The sequence below is a fragment of the Rana temporaria genome, chromosome 2 (genome assembly GCF_905171775.1).
Source record: "Rana temporaria chromosome 2, aRanTem1.1, whole genome shotgun sequence".
NCBI lineage: Eukaryota > Metazoa > Chordata > Amphibia > Anura > Ranidae > Rana > Rana temporaria.
This window is the reverse complement of record NC_053490.1, coordinates 514,768,636-514,792,180: the sequence shown is the minus strand read 5'-3', so window position 1 is coordinate 514,792,180 and position 23,545 is coordinate 514,768,636. Positions and strand designations below refer to the sequence as shown.

The 23,545-nt window shown below is 41.7% G+C and overlaps 1 protein-coding gene across 6 annotated transcripts in view; it reads right to left on the bottom strand.

The window, feature by feature from the left end:
• LOC120927972 (bromodomain and WD repeat-containing protein 1-like) overlaps positions 1 to 23,545 on the bottom strand; it is a 209,478-nt gene that overhangs the window by 153,482 nt on the left and 32,451 nt on the right. For all 6 annotated transcript variants that reach the window (XM_040339002.1, XM_040339004.1, XM_040339001.1 and 3 more), the window contains exons 3-12: positions 22,706 to 22,735; positions 17,794 to 17,853; positions 16,474 to 16,624; positions 13,831 to 13,929; positions 13,581 to 13,741; positions 11,584 to 11,805; positions 8,445 to 8,545; positions 7,250 to 7,320; positions 4,474 to 4,574; positions 1,504 to 1,544 (exon numbers count right to left, since the gene is read on the bottom strand). In XM_040339002.1, the coding sequence (XP_040194936.1) occupies positions 1,504 to 1,544; positions 4,474 to 4,574; positions 7,250 to 7,320; positions 8,445 to 8,545; positions 11,584 to 11,805; positions 13,581 to 13,741; positions 13,831 to 13,929; positions 16,474 to 16,624; positions 17,794 to 17,853; positions 22,706 to 22,735 (1,037 nt within the window). The remainder of the gene's footprint in view (positions 1 to 1,503; positions 1,545 to 4,473; positions 4,575 to 7,249; positions 7,321 to 8,444; positions 8,546 to 11,583; positions 11,806 to 13,580; positions 13,742 to 13,830; positions 13,930 to 16,473; positions 16,625 to 17,793; positions 17,854 to 22,705; positions 22,736 to 23,545) is intronic.

Sequence of the window (23,545 nt, the reverse complement as noted above, 5' to 3'; positions counted from 1 at the left end):
CCCCCCAAACCCATGCTTCTCTTTTAAACATGTGAAGGCGCAAGCAATAAAATATTCTGGATGTCTGGTTTAGGATAGAAGCTTTTTTTTTTGCAGGTTAGCATTCCTCCCAGTTTAAAAGAGAAGCATGAGATTGCTTTAAAATAAAAAAAACTCACCTAGGTGGATGCAGCATTAATCAGATGCTGCATCTGTCCCACATCGGCTCTAAGGCTGAGAACTGAGCGATCAAACAGTGCTGAACGCTTAGTTCTCTCCACTGCTCTGAGCAGAGAGCCAATGATTGTCAGTCACCACTAAGGATGAGCTCCAGCGTGTTCGCATGGTACACGTGCAGAGCCCCGCTAGGAAGTCTGCACGGCGCTGCACTAATGACAGCCAGGGAGACATTGTCCCAATGCTCGGCTGCAGAGATCGGGAAATGTCTCCCTGGCTGTGATTAGCGCAGCGCCGCGCAGACTTCCTGGCGGGCTCTGCACGTGTGCCATGCGGACACGCTGGAGCTCATCTTTAATCACCACTGTATGCTCTTCTCCCCTAGAGCTCACTGGAGCGCTGAACTGACTCAGTCTAGCAGCAGCTTGCTGATAGGCTGAGCCAGGTGCCAGTCCAGACTCCTGGGTGGATCCCGACCATATGGTCGCTGAATGTCGGCTGGTTCAACAGAAACTGTCTGACATTTGGCCAGTGTGTACACCAGCCCGCCTGGCTTCTGTCAAACGGGCATTCTGGAAAAAAAAAAAAAGGGAGATCGCTGTACTATCATTGCATACTTAGTATAGCTTGCTTCTCAGTTCTTTTTTTCCTTCAAGCCAATGGGCCTGCAATATTTACAGCTATATTTGTGGAGACAAAGCAGTTCCTCCCCTTCCACGGAATGGATAAAAGGACTGGGGAAGAAGTTCTGTAGTCCAAAAGCACTTCTGCCCTAAGAAGACCATGCTGTTCCTTTGTCGATACAGATCAGACCTAGAGCAGGAGCACCAGGTTAAAGTGTTAAAAAAAAAAAAAGCAGCCTTGAGCCCTGGTTCACATTGGTGCGATTTAACATGACAAATCGGCAGCAATTGCACCACCCTAATCAGTGCGACGCTACACTTGCAGCACCAAACCGATTTAAAAAAGTAGTTTCTGCACTACTTTTTGTGATTTTGGGGTGTGATCGACAGAAACCCACAGCCGAAACCCGCAGCCGAAATCGGGACTGACATGTGGGAGTGAAATCGTGCAAGTTCAGCTGAACTCACACGGCTTCATTATCACAGCTATTACCTGGGCTAAAAAGACACACACACACACACTACCACAAAGTAGTGGTAGGCTGAAATATATATATATATATATATATTAAAAAAAATTGTTCTGGCATTTATATACAAATACAGAAATAAAATGCATCTAAAAATCACCATTTAACGAAAAATGTTTAAATACAATTTTTCATGTATACCATTAGAGCTACGAATCCATTTTAAATGCGTCAGTAAGGAAATAAAAACATACCTTTCACTGTTGAATGAGAAGAGGATACTGTCAATTATGTCCTGCATCAAAAAAGAAAAAAAAAAACTTTCAGACAGTAGGAGATGCAAACTGCATATAAATAAAAAAATAAGAGAAAGGCTTTGGGCTATATTTGGAGATTATGTAAAACAGAAACCACATCTAAAAGAAAAAAAACTTAAAGGGGTTGTAAAGGTAAACATCTTTTTCCTAAATATCTTCCTTTTCCTTAGTGCAGTCCTCCTTCACTTACCTCATCCTTCCATTTTGCTTTTAAATGTCTATTTCTTCTGAGAAATCCTCACTTCCTGTTCTTCTGTCGTGCTCACCCCCTCACTTGGACTACAGGAGAGTCAGGACCAGAGATGTGGAGTCGGAGTCGAGGAGTCGGAGGAAATTTTGGGTACCTGGAGTCGGAGTCGGCAAACAATGCACCGACTCCTACTAAATTTAGATTGTCGGAACATTTAGGAGTCGAAACATTTATCTACCGACTCCACAGCCCTGGTCAGGACACCCACTAACACACAGCTCCTTTCTCTATCTGCAACGTAGAGAGCGTCCTGACTCTCCTGTAGTCCAAGGGAAGGGGCCAGAACAACACTCCACACTATGGAGAAAGCCTTGCATTACGGTGTGGAGTTACAGACAGAAGAACAGGAAGTGAGGATTTCTCAGAAGAAATAAGGATATTTAAAAGCAAAATGGAAGGATGAGGTAAGTGAAGGAGGACTGCACTAAGGTAAAGGAAGCTATTTAGGAAAAAAAAATTGTATCTTTACAACCCCTTTAAAAAATAAAAATAAGGCTAGTCGCAGGCTAAACAGAAAAAAAAAATCAATTGATTCCCTCCATCCATGCTAAACGATAGTGTGGATGGTGTAATCTCCCCTGCAAGATCCTCTATTGAGAGCTTCGCACACTCGCAGCTGTCTGAGCATCCAAACAGTGACTGAATCACTACAGTTCAGTTACTGTTCGGCTGATAATTTTCCACCTATCTTCTTTGATTTATCAAAACTTGTAGAGCTGGTTGGTGCTGAAAAGGGCATGAAACAGCATGAAACTAGCATGATTCTGCAATAATGGACATACATTTAAGCTCCTTATGGCCAGTTTTGGTGTGCATTTGATATAGGCTGCCTTTGCAACAATGAACAGAGATAATAGAACGATCGCTGCGAATTAGGTTTTTGTTTTTTTTTGTCCGATTTTCTCATCATGTGTAATAAGGCATTACAAAGAATAAACTGCCCGTGTCTCTCAAGTTTGCAAATAGGTGTGGCCAGCCTCAACCAAACCATTGTTCTCTACAAGGCAAGCCGTCTCCCACTTGGCTTCAGCTTGCAGACCCCAGGGACATGCACTATTCATAGGAGCAGTGGCTTGGGAGAATCTAAACATGGTGGTGTGCAGTACAATTCCTACTCTGGGGTGACAAAAACACTAATTTATTGCTTTATTTTTAAGCTATCCTTTAAATGGAAATAAGATTTGAAATAAAATGCATTTTGACTGATGTTTATAGAAGAGATACATTTCAAGTAGCAGAAACATCTCCTGCAACTAAATATTGGTTAAAAGTATTATCACTCACATTTTCTCTGCTACAAATAATGTTCAATCACGAGCACATGTATTAACTTTCACCCAGCCCCATTTTCAGGCTGTGGCAGCTAACCGTTTTATAAATATTCAAGCCCAGATAAATTCTGAGGGGCTGTCCACACTACAAAGTATTAAATTGGGCTGCACTGGGCAGCCTTTCCCAACACCGAATCAACAAATAGTCCGGCTGCCCATTCCTGGAATCTTCACTCTGTTCTAGAGCTGACCTCCAGCAGAATCTTCAAATCAGAAAAGCTCCTAGATGTCCCACCACACATTCAGGTTCTATCTGCTGCCCTTAGATGGTTTGCGTTTCTTGTAGCAATACAGGAGCCACATGGTACACTGGGAGTGTCCCTCAGAAGGGGGTTCCATCTGAAGACTATGCTGGAGAGATTTATCCCTTGAACAAGGCAAAGATTTGAGAAACAGCAGATGGACATGAATAGGGCCGAAACAACTAAACGATTATGAAATGAATCCATTACAATTTTCATAATCGATTAATCGGGCAGTAACATAATGGCGTTAAAAAAACTAAAATTAGCCCTTTATAGTACAAAAAAGCAAATCGCTACTGTAAATATTACTTTCACTGTCCCACAGTAAAAAAATGAACCCCTTACAGTAGCGATTATTTGCTCTTTTTGTACTTATTGTTTTTTTAACCCCCATTATGTTACTAAACATCTCAGGCCTGGGTTCACACCCCTGTTTTTTGGTGCTTTTTGCAGAAATATTTACATGTTTTGCTATGGGACACATTCACATCCATGATTTTTTTTCAGCTGTTGTGTATTTGGAAAGGCCAAGGACTTTTTAAACACAAAATGGTGCTATTTTTTTCTTTTTTGTTTCAATATACTTCAATGGAGAAGCTGCAGAAAAGCATGCAATGTGTTTTTGCGGCAATTTGTGTTTTGCAATCTGCCCAACAACAAATTGGCCATAAAAAAAATGAAAAATGCTTTTTTTTTTTTTTTTTTTTTAAAGGCTATTAGCCGATTAATCGAAACAATAATTAGCCAACTAATCGATTATGAAAATAATCGTTAGTTGCAGCCCTAGACAGGAATAAAAAATATAATAATAATGCTTACACTTATATAGCGCCAATTACACCGTTGCCGATGTGTCTAAGCGCTGATAATGGTTGACATTATTACCCAACTCAATGGTACTCATTTTACCGACCTCAGAAGGATGAAAGGCTGAGTGGACCCCGCCGGGATCGAACCTGCAACCCTTGGGACACAGGCAATCACAGACTGCTGCAAAGGAGCATTAGCATCTGAGCAACCCAAAATTCAGCTTTTATTTTAGCATTTCCAATAAAACTGATAACATGTGACCAGTACTCACTGTGTGGCCCTCCAGCTCTGTCAATTTCTCGGGTGTTTCATTGCCAAAATAATATATTCTGATAGCATGGTCACTGCCACCAACAGCCATAAACATTCCACCTATAATACAAAACACTGTTTGCCTCAAGAACGTATGCAGTGCATACAGTACAAGGAGTGAAGAATGACCATCATAAACACAATAAAGCAAAAAACCCAATATGTTCTCACTGGTCTTATCTTCTGCCTGACTAAGCATAAAATACAAAAAGGAAAGAAAATTCTCCTGCCCGTCAGTGACCATGCTTTAGTCTCGTCTCCCTGCTTTTCTCCCTTAAAAGATCAGTTTACCTGAAATGGATATTGGAGTTTTGTTTTTGTAGATGCTAAAGAGAGTTAACAAAAACTGTTTCTTCCTTCATCGTCAAGATCCCTGTGCTTGAGACTGCACGGCTACAATGGCCATTAGAGATTCCCATCATACCTATTGGGATTTCATTTTTTTTCCTACTGTGATGTAGAATGCAACAGGAAGAGTTGGAGAAGACAAAGGTGGGTGGGAACAGCCAAAACTCCCAAGTGGCCAAGAGCGGAGTCTATAATTATGGCAGGAAGACATATGTCACTGCTGAGGTATCCAGATATATAGAGAGCCATAAATGTGTAACATCTGATTTCTCCTCTAAGAGGACCTGGGATTTCTACAATGCTATCACATAAAAATTATAACCCTGCTATGTATATATTGTATAGCAATAAAGTGTAAAAAAAAAAAATTAAAGGGAACGCATGTAAATAAAATAAAAGGGGGGGGGATGTGTACACACATACAACATAAACATAGGGTCACAGGTGCACCTACATATGAAGACGGTTACTGTATTACACATTTAGGTATTGCCTCGCACACAGACAGAGCAAGAATTCTAGGGGCATCGTTCTCTAGACTCAGGACCTGTAATGGCTTTTAAGGTGATCACCTATGAACAACAAGAATGCTCAATTTTAAATATAGTTTATATTTTACCAGAAATGTGTTATATATTTTGATTGTGTGAACTAAAAATTAACTTACATTTTTACTGAAAAACATGGGTTTGATAAATGACTTAAAGTGTTTGTTAACCCATATAACTCAAACTCTGCCAGACCCTCCATTAGAGCCTGGCAGAGCACACTGTACCTTTCTTGTCCTTAAAACAAGCAATGTAAATACTGATTTAGAACGGTCTTCAGGCCGGTCACATGACTGACGGCCGCTGTACAGCTCTGATAAATGGATACTGCAGGAGGGGCCATGATCTCCCTCTGATGTCAGCCGGGAAGATCACATGGGCGTTCAGCTCAGCCTCTCCTGCAGTAGCCATGGAAACCGGCTGTGAGTCACGTGACCGGCATGAAGACCGCGCTAAAAACCGTTATTAAAAGCGCTCGTTTTTCTAAGAGAAAGGTACAGTGTGCTCTGCCAGGATATGAAAGTTGCTGGCAGTGAGGAATATATTTTTTACATTTTACTAGGGGGGGGGGGGGGGGGGGACAAAGACACAAGCTGACATGCAGGAAGGAGGGGGCGAGGGGAGATCAGAGGGGACAGCAACGTATGATGGAGGGTTGCAATTAGACCACAGTGATCAGGGCAGAGCTGCCCTAATTTTCGTGGTCTAATTAGAGAGGGGATACAGGAAGTGCCAGATTCAGTTTTTCCTTTTAGGTTAGAGGGTTGCAGATTACACAGCACAAGCACTCTGCTGTTTATTATGCTTCAAGGTACCAGAAAATCTATATTTTGGGGGAGGGAGGGGGGGGGGATTAACAAATGCTTTAACAGAAAGGCTGTAAAGCTGGGAACACACGATCAGTTTGCTTCTTTTATTTTTATTATTCAGCCAGGGAGTTGAACAAAAAAAATGAATAAAAAAGATTCCTGTATCCGCACAAGCACTGTAGATGCAGAAATCTCCCGCTGGGACACTGTATTCTGTCAGGGGGGCCTCTCCACTGTTATAAAAAAAAAATCATCCCACTGATACCAATCATGGGGCACTATTCCTCCCACTGATACCAATGACGGGGGCACTATTTCTCCCACTGATACCAATGACGGGGGCACTATTCCTCCCACTGATACCAATGATGGGGGCACTATTCCTCCCACTGATACCAATGATGGGGGCACTATTCCTCCCACTGATACCAATGATGGGGGCACTATTCCTCCCACTGATACCAATGATGGGGGCACTATTCCTCCCACTGATACCAATGATGGGGGCACTATTCCTCCCACTGATACCAATGATGGGGCACTATTCCTCCCACTGACACCAATGTTGGGGTATGGTTTACTCCCACTGATGTTAGGGCATTTTCTACTTTCACTGACCACTGTTCGACTCCCTTAAAGTTTGAAGGGGGGTCAGAGACTGACTTTAAAGTGCACACTGAGCTTCTCAAAAGCGTGTAGTAGAAGCTGCAGCAACTCAGTCACACAAGTCAGACATTACTCCTGGCTGGAGGACGATCAGCATCTCGCTCTTTTCTCCCCAGCCTGATCGTCCCTGGCCTTCGCCTTACATTTATTGGATTGCATTGTTTTCAATTATGGAGGTTCAGCACCACATGAGGGCATTACCTCCTGCCAGCGCCTCCCATGAACCATTATAGTACTGAACTGCATAGAAAAGCACAGAGGTCCAATGATGAACGGAGAGGTTGGGAGCAGGAAAGGTACATTATAAGCGGATTAAACTTCAGAAGTTTATCAGGACACAGTGCTAATAGCTACCATCACTTACCAACACTGCAGGAACAACAAAGCATCTGAACTCCAGGTCCAGATTTTTCTATAAATTTCAAAGGTCGATCACTGGTTACCAAGGGAAAAAAAAAATAAAAAAAAAAATTAAAGTTTATCTGCCATTGCAGGATACTCATATTTAATACATGACAAAGATTTTAAACATCTAGTAAAACAAATAAAAAAAAATCAGTTTGAAAGGGTATATACTATAAAAGAATTGAACCAGCTGTGTTATTGTTTCCTTGTTAACAATGCCTGCCTAACCTGGGAACCAACTGAACAGAATCTAGGCCCACATTCCTTTTCCCTATGCATACAGCACTGTGGCTGCCCTCAGATACAAGCATCCTGAAGGATTTGGTGTTTGCATGGCGCTCGTAACAGAAGATTTTTCTCTGAAATATTATTCTAGGCCAGTTCTTAAACTCTTTTTCAGTGAAGGCACCCTTTAAAAATTATGCCTCGAGGCACCCCATTCTAAAATGTAAAAAAATAAAAAAGGACTCTAATAGCGTTATATAAACGCAGCAACATCCACACATGTAGGACACCCAACGTTGGAGGTGATTTATTCTTCCAAAGCAAATAAACTTTTGCATACTGGTACTGACTAGTATTCCAATGTTTCTCTTCTTCCTCAATGTCTCTCCATCAGTCAGCTAATGTCACCCAGTGCTGAGGGAGAGGGGCACAGTAGGATCAAACAATGATGCTTTCTAGGAAACAGACCTTATTAACTGATGACATCATTGGTTGGTAAGATGCCAGTGTCTAGAAAGCTCTAATGTTGCATAATGAAAAGGCAGGCTTCATCCACCTGCTGTCTTGAATACAATTTTTGATACATTTTTAAGCATTTTGACAAAGGCACTCTGGTTGAAAAAGGCTGATCCAGGCAGCTGGAAAGCTTGTGGTAATTTTTTTCCATCTGTCTTTTTGCTACATACAATTATACACATTAGATAAACTTTTTTTGTTAACCCTTAATTGACATCATATTAATTGCAGATACGAAAGCCAACAGCTGGGCTTGTGAAGATTACACAAATTCTGGCTGCTGTAGCTAACCTGAAATAAAATCCAAACATGACACAGAACCCCCCCCCCAATTTTACATTTACAAAATAACTTCATAGTGTAACGTTCGCCAATTTAGAGAAGCAAAAAATGTTATCCGTTAAGCTACTCACTTGAACTGCAGGGTGTCCACATTCCAATGCCAGAGGCAGACAGTTGCATCTCCTCCTGTAGACACCAAGTAGCGCACAGAACCTTTGACCAGTGGGCTGAACTACAAAAAACAGGAAACTCATAAGATTTAACACAAAACTACAGAAATAAGATATTAAAACCCTGGATGATTGGACAAACATCCTACATAGGCCTCATTCACACTGGGCGTTTAGCCCCAATGCATGAGTCTCTGGCATTTAGCTGCAGCTGGATGGCACAATTGCATTATAGAGCCCCACTGTTGGCAGCCTGTCAAACTCTATGGCAGTCTAACAGCGGATGCGGCTAGACAGTGCACCTATGTCGTTTGGGGCAGTATGCACCCAGGGACAAATGCCTAGGAAGTAATTACATTTCAGGCATTGGATCCTGGACACATACTGCCCTAAACAAAAGTACTGTTGAAGTGCACCTGTGCCCTCCAGCTGCAGCGAAACACCAAAGCCTCAAGTACCGGAGCTAAATGTACAGTGTGAATGGGGCTTTAGGCAAAGTTAAGAAATCAGCAATGTGACTTATCCTATATAAACAAATAGTGTAGATCAAGGCCTAATTCCACTATCTCGGCTCTATGGGCTAAAAGGTATTTATAACAGAACAATAATGATTAAATGTTACCATTTATCATTCAATAAAATGTGTCAGCAGCCGCTTAAAACATGAAAAACATCAAAATTTATAGTAAGTTCTAAAAAGTAAATAAATAAATTCTTATCAATTACTAAAGCAGTGCTAGTTGTCACTATAGACTGTGACCCCCTCTTTTCTATGACATGCATAAAAGAAAATGTTCGAGATGTAAGTGTAAGCAAGAGTCCAGTGAAAAACGTGTTCTTAAAAGGAATGGTGAGCTCTCTGCTGCAGGTGACATCAAACGTGCACACTCCACCCTTCAGACTTCTCTCATGTCAATCTCCCCTCAAGGGAATCTGCTCGCCAGATGGTAGAGTTCAACAGCAGTTGATGAGCGCACTATGCTCCTGTGCTTGTGTCTGCCTCTGTGCCTCTCCTGTGATCTGTGTGGTGGGAGTGACTAGTATGAGATCATTGCAGACAGGTAATGGGAGAGCCCTCAGGAGCATAGCGCGTTGATCAACTGCTGGTTTTGGAGTTGGAGGGATTCGGACGAGCAGAGGTTCAGAGCTTGTTAAACTCTACCATCTGGCGAGTAGATTCCCTTGAGGGGAGATTGACATGAGAAAAGTCTGAAGGGTGGAGTGTGCACATTTGATGTCACCTGCAGCAGAGAGCGCACCATTCCTTTAAGAACACTTTTTTCACTGGACTCTTGCTTACACTCTTACATCTCGAGAACATTTTCTTTTATGCATGTCATAGAAAAGAGGGGGTCACAGTCTATAGTGACAACTAGCGCTGCTTTAGTAATTGATAAGAATTTATTTGCTTATTAGAACTTACTATAAATTTTGACTTATCCTATAGTCTCAGCAGCTCTTCAGGAATGATTATACAGCCTGATGTACACACAGCTACGAAGGAAAGAATCTACAAAGCACGTAAAGAACCCTCAACTTTTGGTACAAAATCATTTGGATTGATGAGGCTAAAATTGAACTTTATGGTCAAAACCATACACACTCTGGAGGGGAGTCAACAAGGCCCATTAGGAGAAAACACCATCCCTTCCGTGACAGTAAGGAGGCAGAGTGCTGGGGTGTGGGGAGGAACAATGGAATGACCCAATGAAAAATATTTACAGCAGCAAAAATTATTTGATCCCCTGCAGATTTTGTATGTTTGCCCACTTACAAATAAATTAAGGGTCCTTTAAAGCGGAGGTTCACCCAAATAACATGTATACAAGATCATATTCTTTATACTTCCAACTTCCTGTACATACCTTATTATGGCTATTTTCCACCCGGCTTCCGGGTACTCACTCCAGCGGCAGTAGGTGTTTCTATGCAGAGGCGCAATGTCATCTGGGACTTCGCCCAGATGATTGCCCCCCTATTGCGTAGGCACGTCACGAGAGTCATGTTATTTGGGTGAACCTCTGCTTTAAAGAACCCTTAATTTATTTGTAAGTGGGCAAACGTACAAAATCAATGGTGATACCTGTATGTACAATGTAATAAATTGTATTGGTAAACAATTTTTTTCGGCCACGTATGGTGGCAATGCCCCTAAGGTAAGGCGTTACTGGATTAAGGTGTACAATTTTATTTACACTCACACCCAAGTAAACCTTCTCAAATCCCAAGACAAGCGATGTAAAGTGGAAACGGCGTCCTAATCCCAGAGATATCTCATAGCATTTATATCTGCAAAAATTATCACAAAATCTTGGAAATCCGCTCTCTTCTTATTCGACCAACTCAAGCACAAACTTTCCTGGATTATGATTAACAAGCGCATAACAGCGATTTTGAATGATAAAATGCGGACTTTAGACAAAGTTTGGGACCCATGGGTCAAGCATCTGATTGAAGATCCTCGATTCTTTACCCGATTAGAGCAGCTTCGGTATGGTGGGATTCAGAGCGCAAGGTCATTCCCTACTTTTGCCTTCCACCTTTCTTTCCTCTCTCTCTTTTTTTTTTTGGTCTTTGCTGTAGTCTTACGAGGGTCTTCTTGCCTATTCCAGATAAACCCTGAACAGTGTTTATTCCCTTTGTGTGAAATCTGGTTTCAGGGCGACGATGGATGTGGTTTCCTCTTTAAGAAGGTGTCGACCCCTTTCACTAATTGCATACAGTAGATATTACGTGCATCTGTAATCTACTAATTATGAGCTGGCTGTTAATTTGAAATTGCAATATGTAGAAGCTCCATCTTTAATGGTATGTGGAGACAGATGCATTTTGTTACTGTTACATTTGGAGTACTAAACGACTTTTGGCTACCCCATAAAGACACTGATCAGACAATCTTTAAAATCGACAGTAAAGATCTATTTATCTATATAACGCATATCTTCTTCACAGATTTGGTATGTATTTCATACTGTACACGTACTTTGTAAACATTTTTGTACTCTTTTGTGAAAAACTTTAACATTCAAACAGAAAGTGGTTCGTCGGTGCAGGTGGGTCCAAGACTTTCTAGGTGTTTCACAAACATTTAGATACTTACAAGTAAAGAGGTTACGGACACAGAGTGACCTTGCAGCACAGCCACAGGGGCGCAAGTTCTTAGTGACCAAACTCTGATAATCTTTTCACAGCTTGCAGCAGCAATCAGAGTATTTTCATAGTTCACAGTAAGTTCAGAGATCTCAGCTGAGTGACCTCTTAGTGTAGCTAGCAGCCGGCCATCAAGTGCTGACCAGATCTTCACCAAGCAGTCATCTGAGCCCTAAAAAGACAAAGATGATAAAACAGTAATCCAAAACCGTATTTAGAGATCTTTACAGCATACGTTTTCAAATATACACGTGGGAAAAACAAATCGACTAGCATTGCCTTCGCAAAGTCTACTGCCAACTTTATAATACATGAGTACTAGCTTTGAGAAAAAAAAAACACAGACAACGTGTGATTATAACTCATCTACAAAAATAATACTGCTAACCTATTTTAAGACAACACAACCAACTAAACCGGACAAGTCTATTTGCACCTAACTGGATGCAGATCAAGCAGTGTTTTTACAGCTTGGAGTAGGACTTTTAAAATGCAAGAACACTAAAACATGATTTAAAGGTTAGTGTTGCAAATAACAGCCTTCTGTCACTGTGCAGCAGGGCTCAAACTAGGAGATTTAGCACAAAGAGCCAATCAGCTGTGCCGAGTGCACATGTGCCAACAAGGGACACGTTGGGAAGGATTAGCACCCACTTTAGGGAAACTCCTCCCCTGGGTGGGCCTAGCCTCTCCCTTTATAATCTGGGTCTGGAAGAACAGCCCAAATGAAGAATGCTGTTCAGGGTAGGCCCAGCATAGGTCGCATCAGAGAGCCCATCTAAGGGAACATACAGTGAGCGAATGGAAGTGCTAGTCGGCATCCTTGTGACAAATAAATGGCACCTTATCTCTTCCCTGTTACAGGATCATGGTGGGAGGGGCCCTCAGCCAGCACAACCGTTGCTGGTGGAAACATTTGGGCCCTGCCAACACTGTGTTGTCAATAGGATACATCACCACCTTGGGAGGATGTGTCGGCCTTACTTGTTAGAGCCATGCCACAAGGAGTTTAAGAAGGAGTGAACAATACACGATAACTGGAAAGTGCAACAGTTGATCAGTCATGAGAACAGAGTGAAGAGATGGTTATACTTTCCATGGAAGGAGATCTATGAGGAGAGGGTTAAACCCCAGATATCAGTACCCACATACAGAAATAGTGGGTGATGCTGCGAAAAGGGTTCACCTTATGTCAATATAGTACGAGCAAAACCCTAGTGCCTGTTTGTTCAAATTAACAAGTAAACGGAGGTCAATGCACCCTGGGGAATGCTGTGGAAGGTCCCACCTTTTTGTTTGAGGTCCCCGTGATTGTGCATAGCCATGCAACTTGAGTGTGCCCTTAAAGGGGGAGGGGAGGCACCACCAGATTACAGAGCAGTAACCTCCGGTTTACATTGACAGCCGCTATAATACGAAGTCCCGCCTTCTGGACCGGCTATGATAGATGTCCCATGTCCTGGCATTGGACCAGTGTACTGTCTATCATAGGAGCTGGTCCTGGGGACGGGACTTTGTATTACAGTGACCGAGTAAACGGCGTTCCCAGCTCAGTGTAATCCAGCATCTCTAATTTACGTGCACTGATCAGGCTGCATTAATGGGCACTGGTGAGGCTGCAGATGGGCACTGATCCTTACTTGGCTTCAAAGTTCTTTATTTAAAATGTAAGTTTTTTTTCCCTGAAACTTCCCTTTTATTAAGGTGCGTGTTCTGCGCTGATAAATACGGTATATCCTTTGTTCTAGGAATGACTTTTAAAAAGATGTAACAAAGTAAAAAAAAAAAAAAAACGAACACTACTGAGATTTAACATTTTGTGAGATTTCTTAGCGGCACATATAAAGTCCCAATTGCCTTTCCCTGCCCTCTTGTTTTGGGAGTGAAGGGTTTTACATATTTTTTTTAAACATTGTTAATTTATGGATTTAGAATTAGCCAACTCACAGTAAAAATTCTTTGACCTGTTCGGTCAAATGCAACACAGTAGACAGAAGAGAGATGACCCAGAATCCTCCTCTGCATCTTTATCTGCTGGTACATGGTAACAGGAAATGCAGAAGTGAACTGCATGGCCCCGGTAAGATGTTTCCCCTGATGCACATCCACTAAAACACACAAAAAAAGTAGTAAGTAGTGAGAGTGATTAGTGGGTGTTATCAGATGCAGCATACATACGGACAGGATTTTGCCATACCAAGAAATGGTGGATTCCTCCTGGTAACAGGCACTTCTGGTGGCCTCCCACGCTGAAGAGTGGCAAATGACTTCTGACTCCACTGAGCATTTCTGTGACCTGAAGACATGTAAAAACAATGCAGTATGAAAAAAATACGGGCATGTGAGAAAGTGTCTAGAAAATAATCTTTCAAGTGTAAATACTAACAATTGACCTCTCTTGTTTGCGCCCTTTTCATCTGCTAAATATACTGCTGTTATTTTTTAAAAGTGCAAAAAACACCTTTTGGTTTTGCCAGAAACTGTGAGAGTTGATAACTTCCTAGGCTTATATTTTGGAATTCATAGCCAATATACAATGTGTTACGTCAAAGAGGAAGGAACCTGTTTATTTCTGGCTCCAGTTATTTTTCTGTATTTGCAGTGTGATGAAAAGGTATAAAAATTACAGGGATGCACAAACTTTTTTTTTAAAAAGTTGTGCCTTGACATACGCCTTACAGGAATGCCATTATAAGAGAAACTTAAAGCCTACTGGAAGAGCAGCCCAAGTGAATAATACCATTCAAGGTAGGCCTGGTAAAGGTCCCAGACACCCATCTAAGGTAGTGGTCTCCAAACTACGGCCTGGGGGCCAGATGCGGCCCTTTGCATTCTTTTATCCGGCCTTTGGGGCATGATTTCATCCTCTGATATCATCAATGGGGCATAATTCCCCCCAATAATGCCAACAATGGTGCCCAATGACATCAACGATGGGGCACCATTCTTTCCACTTACACCAATAATGGGGTGCAATTACTCTCACTAAAACTATCAATGGGGCCTTATTTCTTCCCACTGACACTGACCATTTCTACTCCCACTGGGCACAGTCCGGCCCTCCTAAAGTCTGAAGGACAGTAGACTAGCCCTTTGTTTAGAACATTTGAAGATCCCTGATTTAAGGCATTGGTTCTGAACTCCTGTCCTTAGGACCCACTAACAGGCCAGGTTTGCAAGATAACTGAAATACATCACAGGTAATATGATTTGCTGCTCAGTGATTGCAGTATTCTAGTTTGCAACTAACAAGTTAATACTTTAAACCTGCCGTGTAGTGGGTCCAGAGGACAGGAGTTGAAAATCACTGATCTAAGGGAACCTACAGTGAGGGAACTGAAGCGCTAGTTTGCATCCTTTTGTAAAATAAAATGGTACCCCCATCTCATCCTATGGGTGGAAGGAAAGAAAATTGACTCGATTTCCCCATTCACACTGACTGAAATAATCCCTCCACTGTGTTCTGCCGGCGGGGAGCCTTCTCTGCCAGAACACAATTCGTGTTGCCAGAGGCACCAATCGATCGGGAAACCCCAAACAAGCCGATTGGTGTGATCGGGCGTTTTTCATTGGCTTGCTTAGCAACATGTTACACCCTAAATAGAGGCGTAACATGTTGCTAAAGGTTGAGTTAGCCTTTACAGCTGCTGATAACCATTAAAGTGGTGTCCAACATATGGGCATGGAAGTGTAACCAGTTCAGTCAGAAGTCCCACACGAGCAGGTGGTAACAAGCAATTAAAAGAGTAACTCCCCTTTTGTTGGATAAAAAAAAACATTCCCCTCTATACATTGCAAGGATTTTAAAAAACTTTGATGCAGATTCCTACATTTTATTATTCTGAAGAAATCACTGTGTTGCCCGTGTTCATGTGCAAAGTGAATCTGTATGGAAATGTTTTTATAATAATCAGCTGCTGCACCTGCAAGGCTCTAATGAGGGAAATTGTAGGGTCTGCATTCCATTAGACACAATTTCCTTTTGAGTGTGTTCAGCCAAAAATGCAATTTTTGTTGCATAAAATGCTCAAAATCTGATTTGTATTAAGCAAGCAGAAGATGACATAACCTGGGGGTAGCCATATTGCATTTTACAGAATTGAAAGGAAAAGGGTCATTTTTAATGACATTTAGAGTACTTTCACACAGAGGACAAAAACTGCACATTAAAAAAGGCCGAGATCTTTTGCAGCACTTTTGGAGGCATTTGCGGTGCACTTTTTAAACACGATGCAAAAAACATTTTAAATCGCTTTTTAAGCGCTTTTCAGACACTTCCCTTCATTTCAATGGATAGGGATGCTTTTGAGGTGCTTTTTTTTTAGCTTTTAAAACATCCGCCAAAAAGGCTGCATGGCAGATATTTTTTCACCCACAGCGGGCAGCAGGCCCTCTGGTCATAACCCCTCACCCTGCAGTCAACAGCTCAGTTTGTCAAAAAGCAGTAAAAAATTAAAAAAGGAGAGGTGGGTGCTGTCAACGAACTTCAGAGAAAAGGATTTTACGGTGAGTACAAAAATCATTTTCTCTTTCGTTCATGGACAAACACAGCTCCAAATAATCTTGACAGTAGGGACGTCACCAAGCAGTGTAAAAAAAAAACAAGGGGTGGGCACAGCAAGCAAATCAACTTCCAACCAAAAACAAAACAGTGCTCCTCAACGGAGGAACAGTTTAGTCCCACTGCAAGGTGGATTTTTTTTCATGGAGTTGGGCTTTAAACCAGCCACAGCCAAGCAAGGGGAAGCTCTAAAACATTGTCTAGAAAGCAAGTCCACATATTTTGATTAGTAAAGGTTCCTCTAAACAGAAAGAAAGAATTCATCAAGGAGTAATATACCTTTTTCTGTACGTAATGTTGATTGTTTGACTAGGCCAAGCAGCGAACTTGCTCTGGATAGGTTTGCTGGAGAGTGGTTATCAAGAAACGTTGTTAAACTCTGACATAATTTCAACAAATGGTCTGGCGCTACACTCTTGTTAGCCGATACCTGCAAGAAAAAAAAAAACATTATCTGAAAAGGTTCTCATATAATCCAGCCTCTCTCAACCTTTTGTATAGAGGAACCCTTGAAATAACTTTCTAGTCTCGGGAACCCCTGCTAGGCTTATCTACTCTACCTTTAGGGCAGAAATGAGTAGGCCCTAAAAAATTGACCCAAAAAGTAAACTGTTCGTGCAAACAAATCATCAGACAGTATTCAACTGCGTTTCTGTAAGTGTGCTAATACCACTACAATTTTTATTTCCGAATCCAGAGAAACTGCAAATGCAAAAGACACTGCTTTAAACCTGCACTTGCTTAGTGATTGACATGCCTTTACCCATGCCTAATTTAGAAAGCAGGCTACGGGGTGCAAAAGGGGCCTCAGGATCAATATCCAGTCTGATAGAGTTTAGTTGCCAGAAGAGTAATATGAGAATCCAAGACTGCTTGGCATTCCAAAAACTGATTGAGTGAAACACTTACATGTGAGAGGGAAGACTGGCAGAACGGCTTATCAGAGGGCAACACAATTAATTAGAACATGTTCTCCTAAAAACAGCAAGAACAATGTTCTTTATTAGGTTCTTAATGGTACTCAAAGGGGGGGGGGTGAGAGAGAAGGCCCCTAATGGGATAATGTGAAGATGTGAGAACAAATATTGAAACTTCCATTGCTGACTTGGAGCGTGCTTATGGCAGAAATGAGCACAGGGCCGATCCCTCCAATGTGCTATAGTTTCATCAAATTTAAGGGACATTGGTACATGTACATTGAAGACTGCTTGATGGTAAAGGCATAAAAGGTAGGATAAATCTGTGGAACATGTCATTGAGATCCACAAATCATTTTTGCCTGGAGTACAAATGCACGCCACACTTTAGATATTTGTAAAAAAAAAAAAAAAAAAAAAAAAAATTGAAAATCATTTTCCTTCCACTTCACAATAATGTGCCACTTTGTGTTGGTCTATCACATAAAACACCAAATAAAATATATTTATGTTTTTGGTTGTAACATAACAAAATATGGAAAATGTCAAGGGGTATGAATACTTTTTCAAGGCACTGTAGGTGGTTGGATACTTCAGGCTCATTACACTGTGTATGCCTGACTATATAAAAACAGTACACAAAACATCAACATACAATAGCAGAAAATATGATTGTGCTTACCATTTCCTCATATGTCCTACTATGTTCATTGCCCTGCCAATCCATTCTGTTTGGAAGTAGCTAAGATAGAAAAGAGAATAACTCTAAAACCTTTCAAAACTCAAGGCGAAAAAAATAAATAAAATCAAGCTATTATACAAACCACTGTTTTGCTATGATAGTTTATTTTTTTTTTAAAGACGCAATTAAAATATAACAAATTTAATGAACCATTACACATATGAGAACTTAGTGACAGAGTTTACACAAGGTCATGGAAATATTTTATTTTTCCAACATATTTGAACAGGCGTAAACATTAGATCTTCCAACAGTGCCTACAGATTTTAAAAGGTGACGTACTTCAGCAAAAATATCAACAGATGTAATGCTGTCCTGTTGAAAAATTAAGCACATCTTGAACTCAGATGCTAGTATTGCATATCCTTTTAACCACTTCGTTACCGAGCCTGTTTTTCAGATTCAGTGTTTACGAGACTAAAACAGTTTTTTTTGCTAGAATATTACTTAAAACCCCCAAACATTATATATATATTTTTTTCTAACACCCTAGAGAATAAAATGGCAGTCATTGCAATACTTTTTGTCACACCGTATTTGCGCAGCGGTCTTACAAGCGCACTTTTTTTGGAAAAAATTCACTTTTTTAAATTAAAAAATAACACAACAATAAATGTGGCCCAATTTTTTTATATATTGTGAAAGATAATGTTACGCCGAGTAAAATGATACCCAACATGTCATGCTTAAAAATTGCGCCCGCTCGTGGCATGGCGTCAAACTTTTACCCTTACAAATCTTGATAGGCGACGTTTAAAAAATTCTACAGGCTGCATTTTTTGTTTTACAGACTAGGCCTAAGGCTAAAATTATTGCTCTCGCTCTAACGATCGCGGCGATACCTCACTTGTGTGGTTTGAATACCGTTTTCATATGTCGGCGCTACTCGCGTATACGTTCGCTTCTACGCGCGAGCTCGACGGGGCGCTTTAAAAAAAAATTTTTTTGCTTTTCGCATTTATTTTTAATTATTTTACAATTTTTAACACTGAAATAAAAAAAAAAAAAAAAAATTATCACTTTTATTCCTATTACAAGGAATGTAAACATCCCTTGTAATAGAAAAAAGCATGACAGGTCCTCTTAAATATGAGATCTGGGGTCAAAAAGACCTCAGATCTCATATTTGGGCTTAAATGCAAAAAAAAAAAAAAAAATTTGGAAATGTCATTTTTTCAAATGACAAAAAAAAAAATGTCTCTTTAAGAGGCTGGGCGGGACTGACGTTTTGACGTCACTTCCGCCCAGCAGAGCTATGAGGACGGGTGAAGGAGATTTTTCCTTCAGTCTCGTCCCCGCTCAGCTGCCGGATGGTCGCGATCCCCTCCGCCGCTACCGACGGCTCCGGTAAGCGGCGGAGGGCGCGGGACAGCGGCGGGAGGGGGGGGGGCCCCTCTCCCGCCACCGATAACGGCGATCTCGCGGCGAATTCGCCGCGGAGACCGCCGTTATCGTGTACAGGACCGTCGGCACTAAAGATGGATACCTCAGTTGTGACAGCAGCTGCTGCCGTTACTGAGATATCCATCTTTAAAAACAGGACGTCATTTGACTATGGGCCAGTAACGAAGTGGTTAAAGAGAAGTATGGGTTTATTTTTTTGGAAACATGCTTACCTAGGTGGATGAAGCATCGGTCCCCCGGCGCCTCCAACACTGAGAATCAAGCGATCAAACACTGCTGATTTCTCGGTTCTCAGGGCTGTCAGTCAGCAGCTCTCTGCTTTGCCCACTGAAGTGCAGGGCTGTGGAGAGGGAGGGGGCAGCCGGCTCAGGTTCTCATTGGCTCCCAAGCCAATTCTGGCACTTCACTCCTACATGTCAAAATCATAATTTTTTTGCTAGAAAATTACTCAGGCCCCCAAACACACGCAATATATATATATATATATAGCAGAGACCGTACAGAATAAAACAGCGATTGTTGTAACTTTTTGTGTCATAAGGTATTTCCGCAGCAATTTTTCATAAGCAAAGTTTTTTTTGGGGGGGGGGGTGGGGGTGACACTTTCACAAATTAAAAGAAAATATGTGTACAATATGAAAGATGATGCTACGCAGAGTAAGTAGAAATGTCACGCTTTAAAACTGCGCACACTCGTAGAATGGCAGCAAACTTCAGTACTTAAAAATCTCCATAGGCAACGCTTTAACATTTCTTACAGGTTATACGTTTAGGAGTTACAGGGGAGGTTTAGTGCTAGAATTATTTCTCTCATTTTAATATTTGCGGCAATACATCACGTGGTTTGAACGTCGTTTACATATGCAGGCACAACCTACGTATGCATTCGCTTTGGTGTGCGAGCACGCGGGGAGGGGCGATTTTTTTTTCTGGGTTTACTTTAACTTTTACACTTTCCCTTTTTTACCTTTGGATCACTTTTATTCCTATTACAAGGAATGTAAACATCCCTAATAATAGGAATAGGGCATAACCGGTCCTCTTTATAGAGAGAGTCTACAAGATGCCAAATCTCACCTCTAGGCTGGAAAGTCTGAAAAAAAAAAAAAATCGATCTCAGGCTTTCCAGCCAAATACACGGTAGTGTTTACAATTGTCGGGGCCACATGTGACAGCATAATGTCGCGCCCGGCCTCCGAGAGTCACGCAATGGTAAACTCCTGCCACCTGCAGGGTCATTCTCCAGCTCGCCGGAGGGCAGCGCTTCTCTGGTCTCGCCTGTGCGATTGGTAAGCCGTAAAACTAATCAAGCAGCAAAACAGGCACCATTATGATTGTTTTCACTGTGCAGGGAATTGCCAGCTGAAAAGAATGATATCTGGATGATGTCTGCAGCTGCATCCATCATTTAGATATCGCCACTTCAAGTCCCTGACGTCATATGACATGAACCCGGGTGAAGTGATTCCAAATCCAGATGTTTTTTTACATTAAAGTGATTGTTATTTTAATAGAAAAAAATAAATAAAAATAAAACTTTACAAACATGTTATACTTGCGTGCTCTATGTAGTGGTTTTGCATAGAGCAGCCCAGATCCTCCTCTTCTTGGGTCCCTGGCCCCTCGCCCTCCTGTTGAGTGCCCCCACAGCATTCAGACACGGAGCTTTGGATCAGGCCCGCCCCTGCTCTCTCCTGATTGGCTGAGCTTGACAGACAGCAGCAGGAGCCAATGGTGCAGTTGCTGTGTCTCAGCCAATCAGGAGGGAGAGTCGCGGATGGCTGAGGCACTCAAGGACATCGCTGGATGGAGATGGGGGGAATTAGGGGGGCTATTGCACACAGAAGGCTTTTTATCTTAATGCATTAGGATAAAAAACCTGACTTTACAAACACTTTAATGCAAGTAATTCCACTAGCCTGGCTAGGGAGCAAGCCTGCAGGTATTCCACCATAGGAAGTAGACAGATCAGAGATCACCTGCTTGGGGAGGGAGGGGGTACATTTAGATATAATGCAGAATTCATAGTTGACCTGATGACGGCAAGCTGTCCAGGCCCTGGAGCAACCAAGCAACCCCAAACCATATTTTCATCACCTTGCTTCACAGTTGGTATGAAGTTCTTTTTCGTAAAATTGTGTCTTTGGTTTGCTCCAAACAAATCTACAGTAACTATGGCCAAACAACTTTGTTTTGAATTCATCAATCCACAGCTCACTGTTCCAGAAAGCATATACAGGTATGTTCAATTGAAAATTAAGGGCTTGCTCTAATGTTCTTTTTGGACACCAAAGGCTTTTCCTCTGGCACATTTACTGTACCAAGATTAAATTACTGCAGTCTTTCAGATTGTAAATGCATGTACTCTGAAACCAACTTTTGTAAGAATTACCTGCAAATTTCACAACAAAATATTGGGGTTCTTGGAAATTTCCTTTAGCATCAGCTGTTCCACTGAGTTTGCTTGGACAGCAAGTGCTGGACAAATTAGAAGCTAGAGCACTTAAGATTGGCACGTTCCAACCCCTGCTGCCCCACATGATTGTGTCATCTAGCAGGAAGGAGGTGCTGGCTGTGTTCTCTCACTTTCCCGCGCCGCCTTCCTGCTAGTGCAGCACTCCAGTATAAACAAGCTGGTCACTGTCAGCTGTGTATACAGGAATACAGGGGCTGCACTGGCAGAAAGGGGGAGCTGAAGGGGGAGAGAACACAGCCTGAACAGCCAAGTGTTAAAGTGGCCAACAGAGGAGACAATACAGGCTGTGCTCTCTTTCCACCCCCACCCCCCAGCTTGTCATTCCTGCCAGTGCAGAACTCCAGTATTAACAAGCCAGCAGCTGTATGTATAGGAATAAAGTCATGTTGCACTGGCACCCCTACATGACTGGTCATCAGCTGTAGGGGCGGCTACAACACTTAGACTGACCAGTTCTCCTGCTGCTCCACAAGATCATTGTGTCATCTAACAGAGTGGATCCAGCAGGGATTGCTTGCTCCTCCAGCTTTCACAGTACGGCACGGAGGGATCTACAGATCATGACTGTGGTAATAAAGTATTTGGGCATTTATTTTCCAATGTAATTGTAATTTAATTTCAGTGTGGGAAAGGAGAAAAATCTTCATGAAGTTGATGCTCTGGGTTTAAGAACACCAAGTCTATATGTGCCAGTGGGAGGGCATGGACGGAAAAGGATTTCACCTAAAAAGAGCACCATGAGCACAGGGGACACTTCCTGCCGATTATAAGTAAAGTCCCTTCTGCCTATTTTTTGTAGCTGCACCTAGATTTTAAATGAAATTATTGGGAGGAAGACAGAGCAGGGCCTTGTAATCCTTATACTTGCTGCCCCCGAACATGTGAATGGGCAATCAAATAAAAGGGGTAATTTCAGAGAAATGATTAGTGACTTAACCCATGCATCCTGAATAAAATTAGATTAGCGCTTACCTTATATTCGTTGAGCTCTTGTCTCAGCATCTGCGAACAAAGAAAGTGAAGATAGAACTTAATTTAGTTGACTTGTAAAGTCTATTGCAAGGGTACATAACCAATTAAAAACTAAAACTGTCAAAAGTGCACCTTTGGTACCCGAGAATACAATTTACTTCAGAAAATGGGGCAAGGAGGAAGGCACTGCCTTTTACTTCTTCAGTTATGGGGTGCTAGGGTAATCGTGAAAGATGATAGTAAAGTAAACTCGTCACAAACCTGAACATATGATGAAATTGCAAGGAGGTTACTTTGTCAAAATGATCAGAAAATTTGAGACATAAGTACCGGCAGCTGAATTTTTAAGAAAATTTAGTGTCTGTGGAGGCAACCATCTTGGTAGGGGAAGGGATTTGCTTTCTTGTGTAGGGGCTTGTCCTGGATAACGAGTGATCTGATATTTAGTGGGGTAATATTTAAGTAACAAGAGAGGCACAGAAAAGCTATATTCACAGAAAGAAGAAGAAGCGGGGGCCCAGGTATGGTTTTCCCTCCAGCGAAGAGAACAGTACAGTAGTATCATTAAATCTTATCCCAAATCTTGTTAGACTAGCAGTTAAAGGCGGCAGTGTCTAATGCAGGCCATACACACTGAATTTCAACCGATTACTGAAATTCACTTAGTGGGTGGTCCTGTTGGCCAATATCCTTTTAATGAATAATGGAAGTAGTCAGGCAGAGATCGTGCTGCAACCAACGATTATTTTCATAATCGATTAGTTGGCCGATTATTGTTTCGATTAAATCGAATAATAGCCTAAAAAAAAAAAAATTTTTTTTTGGGCCAATTTGTTGTTG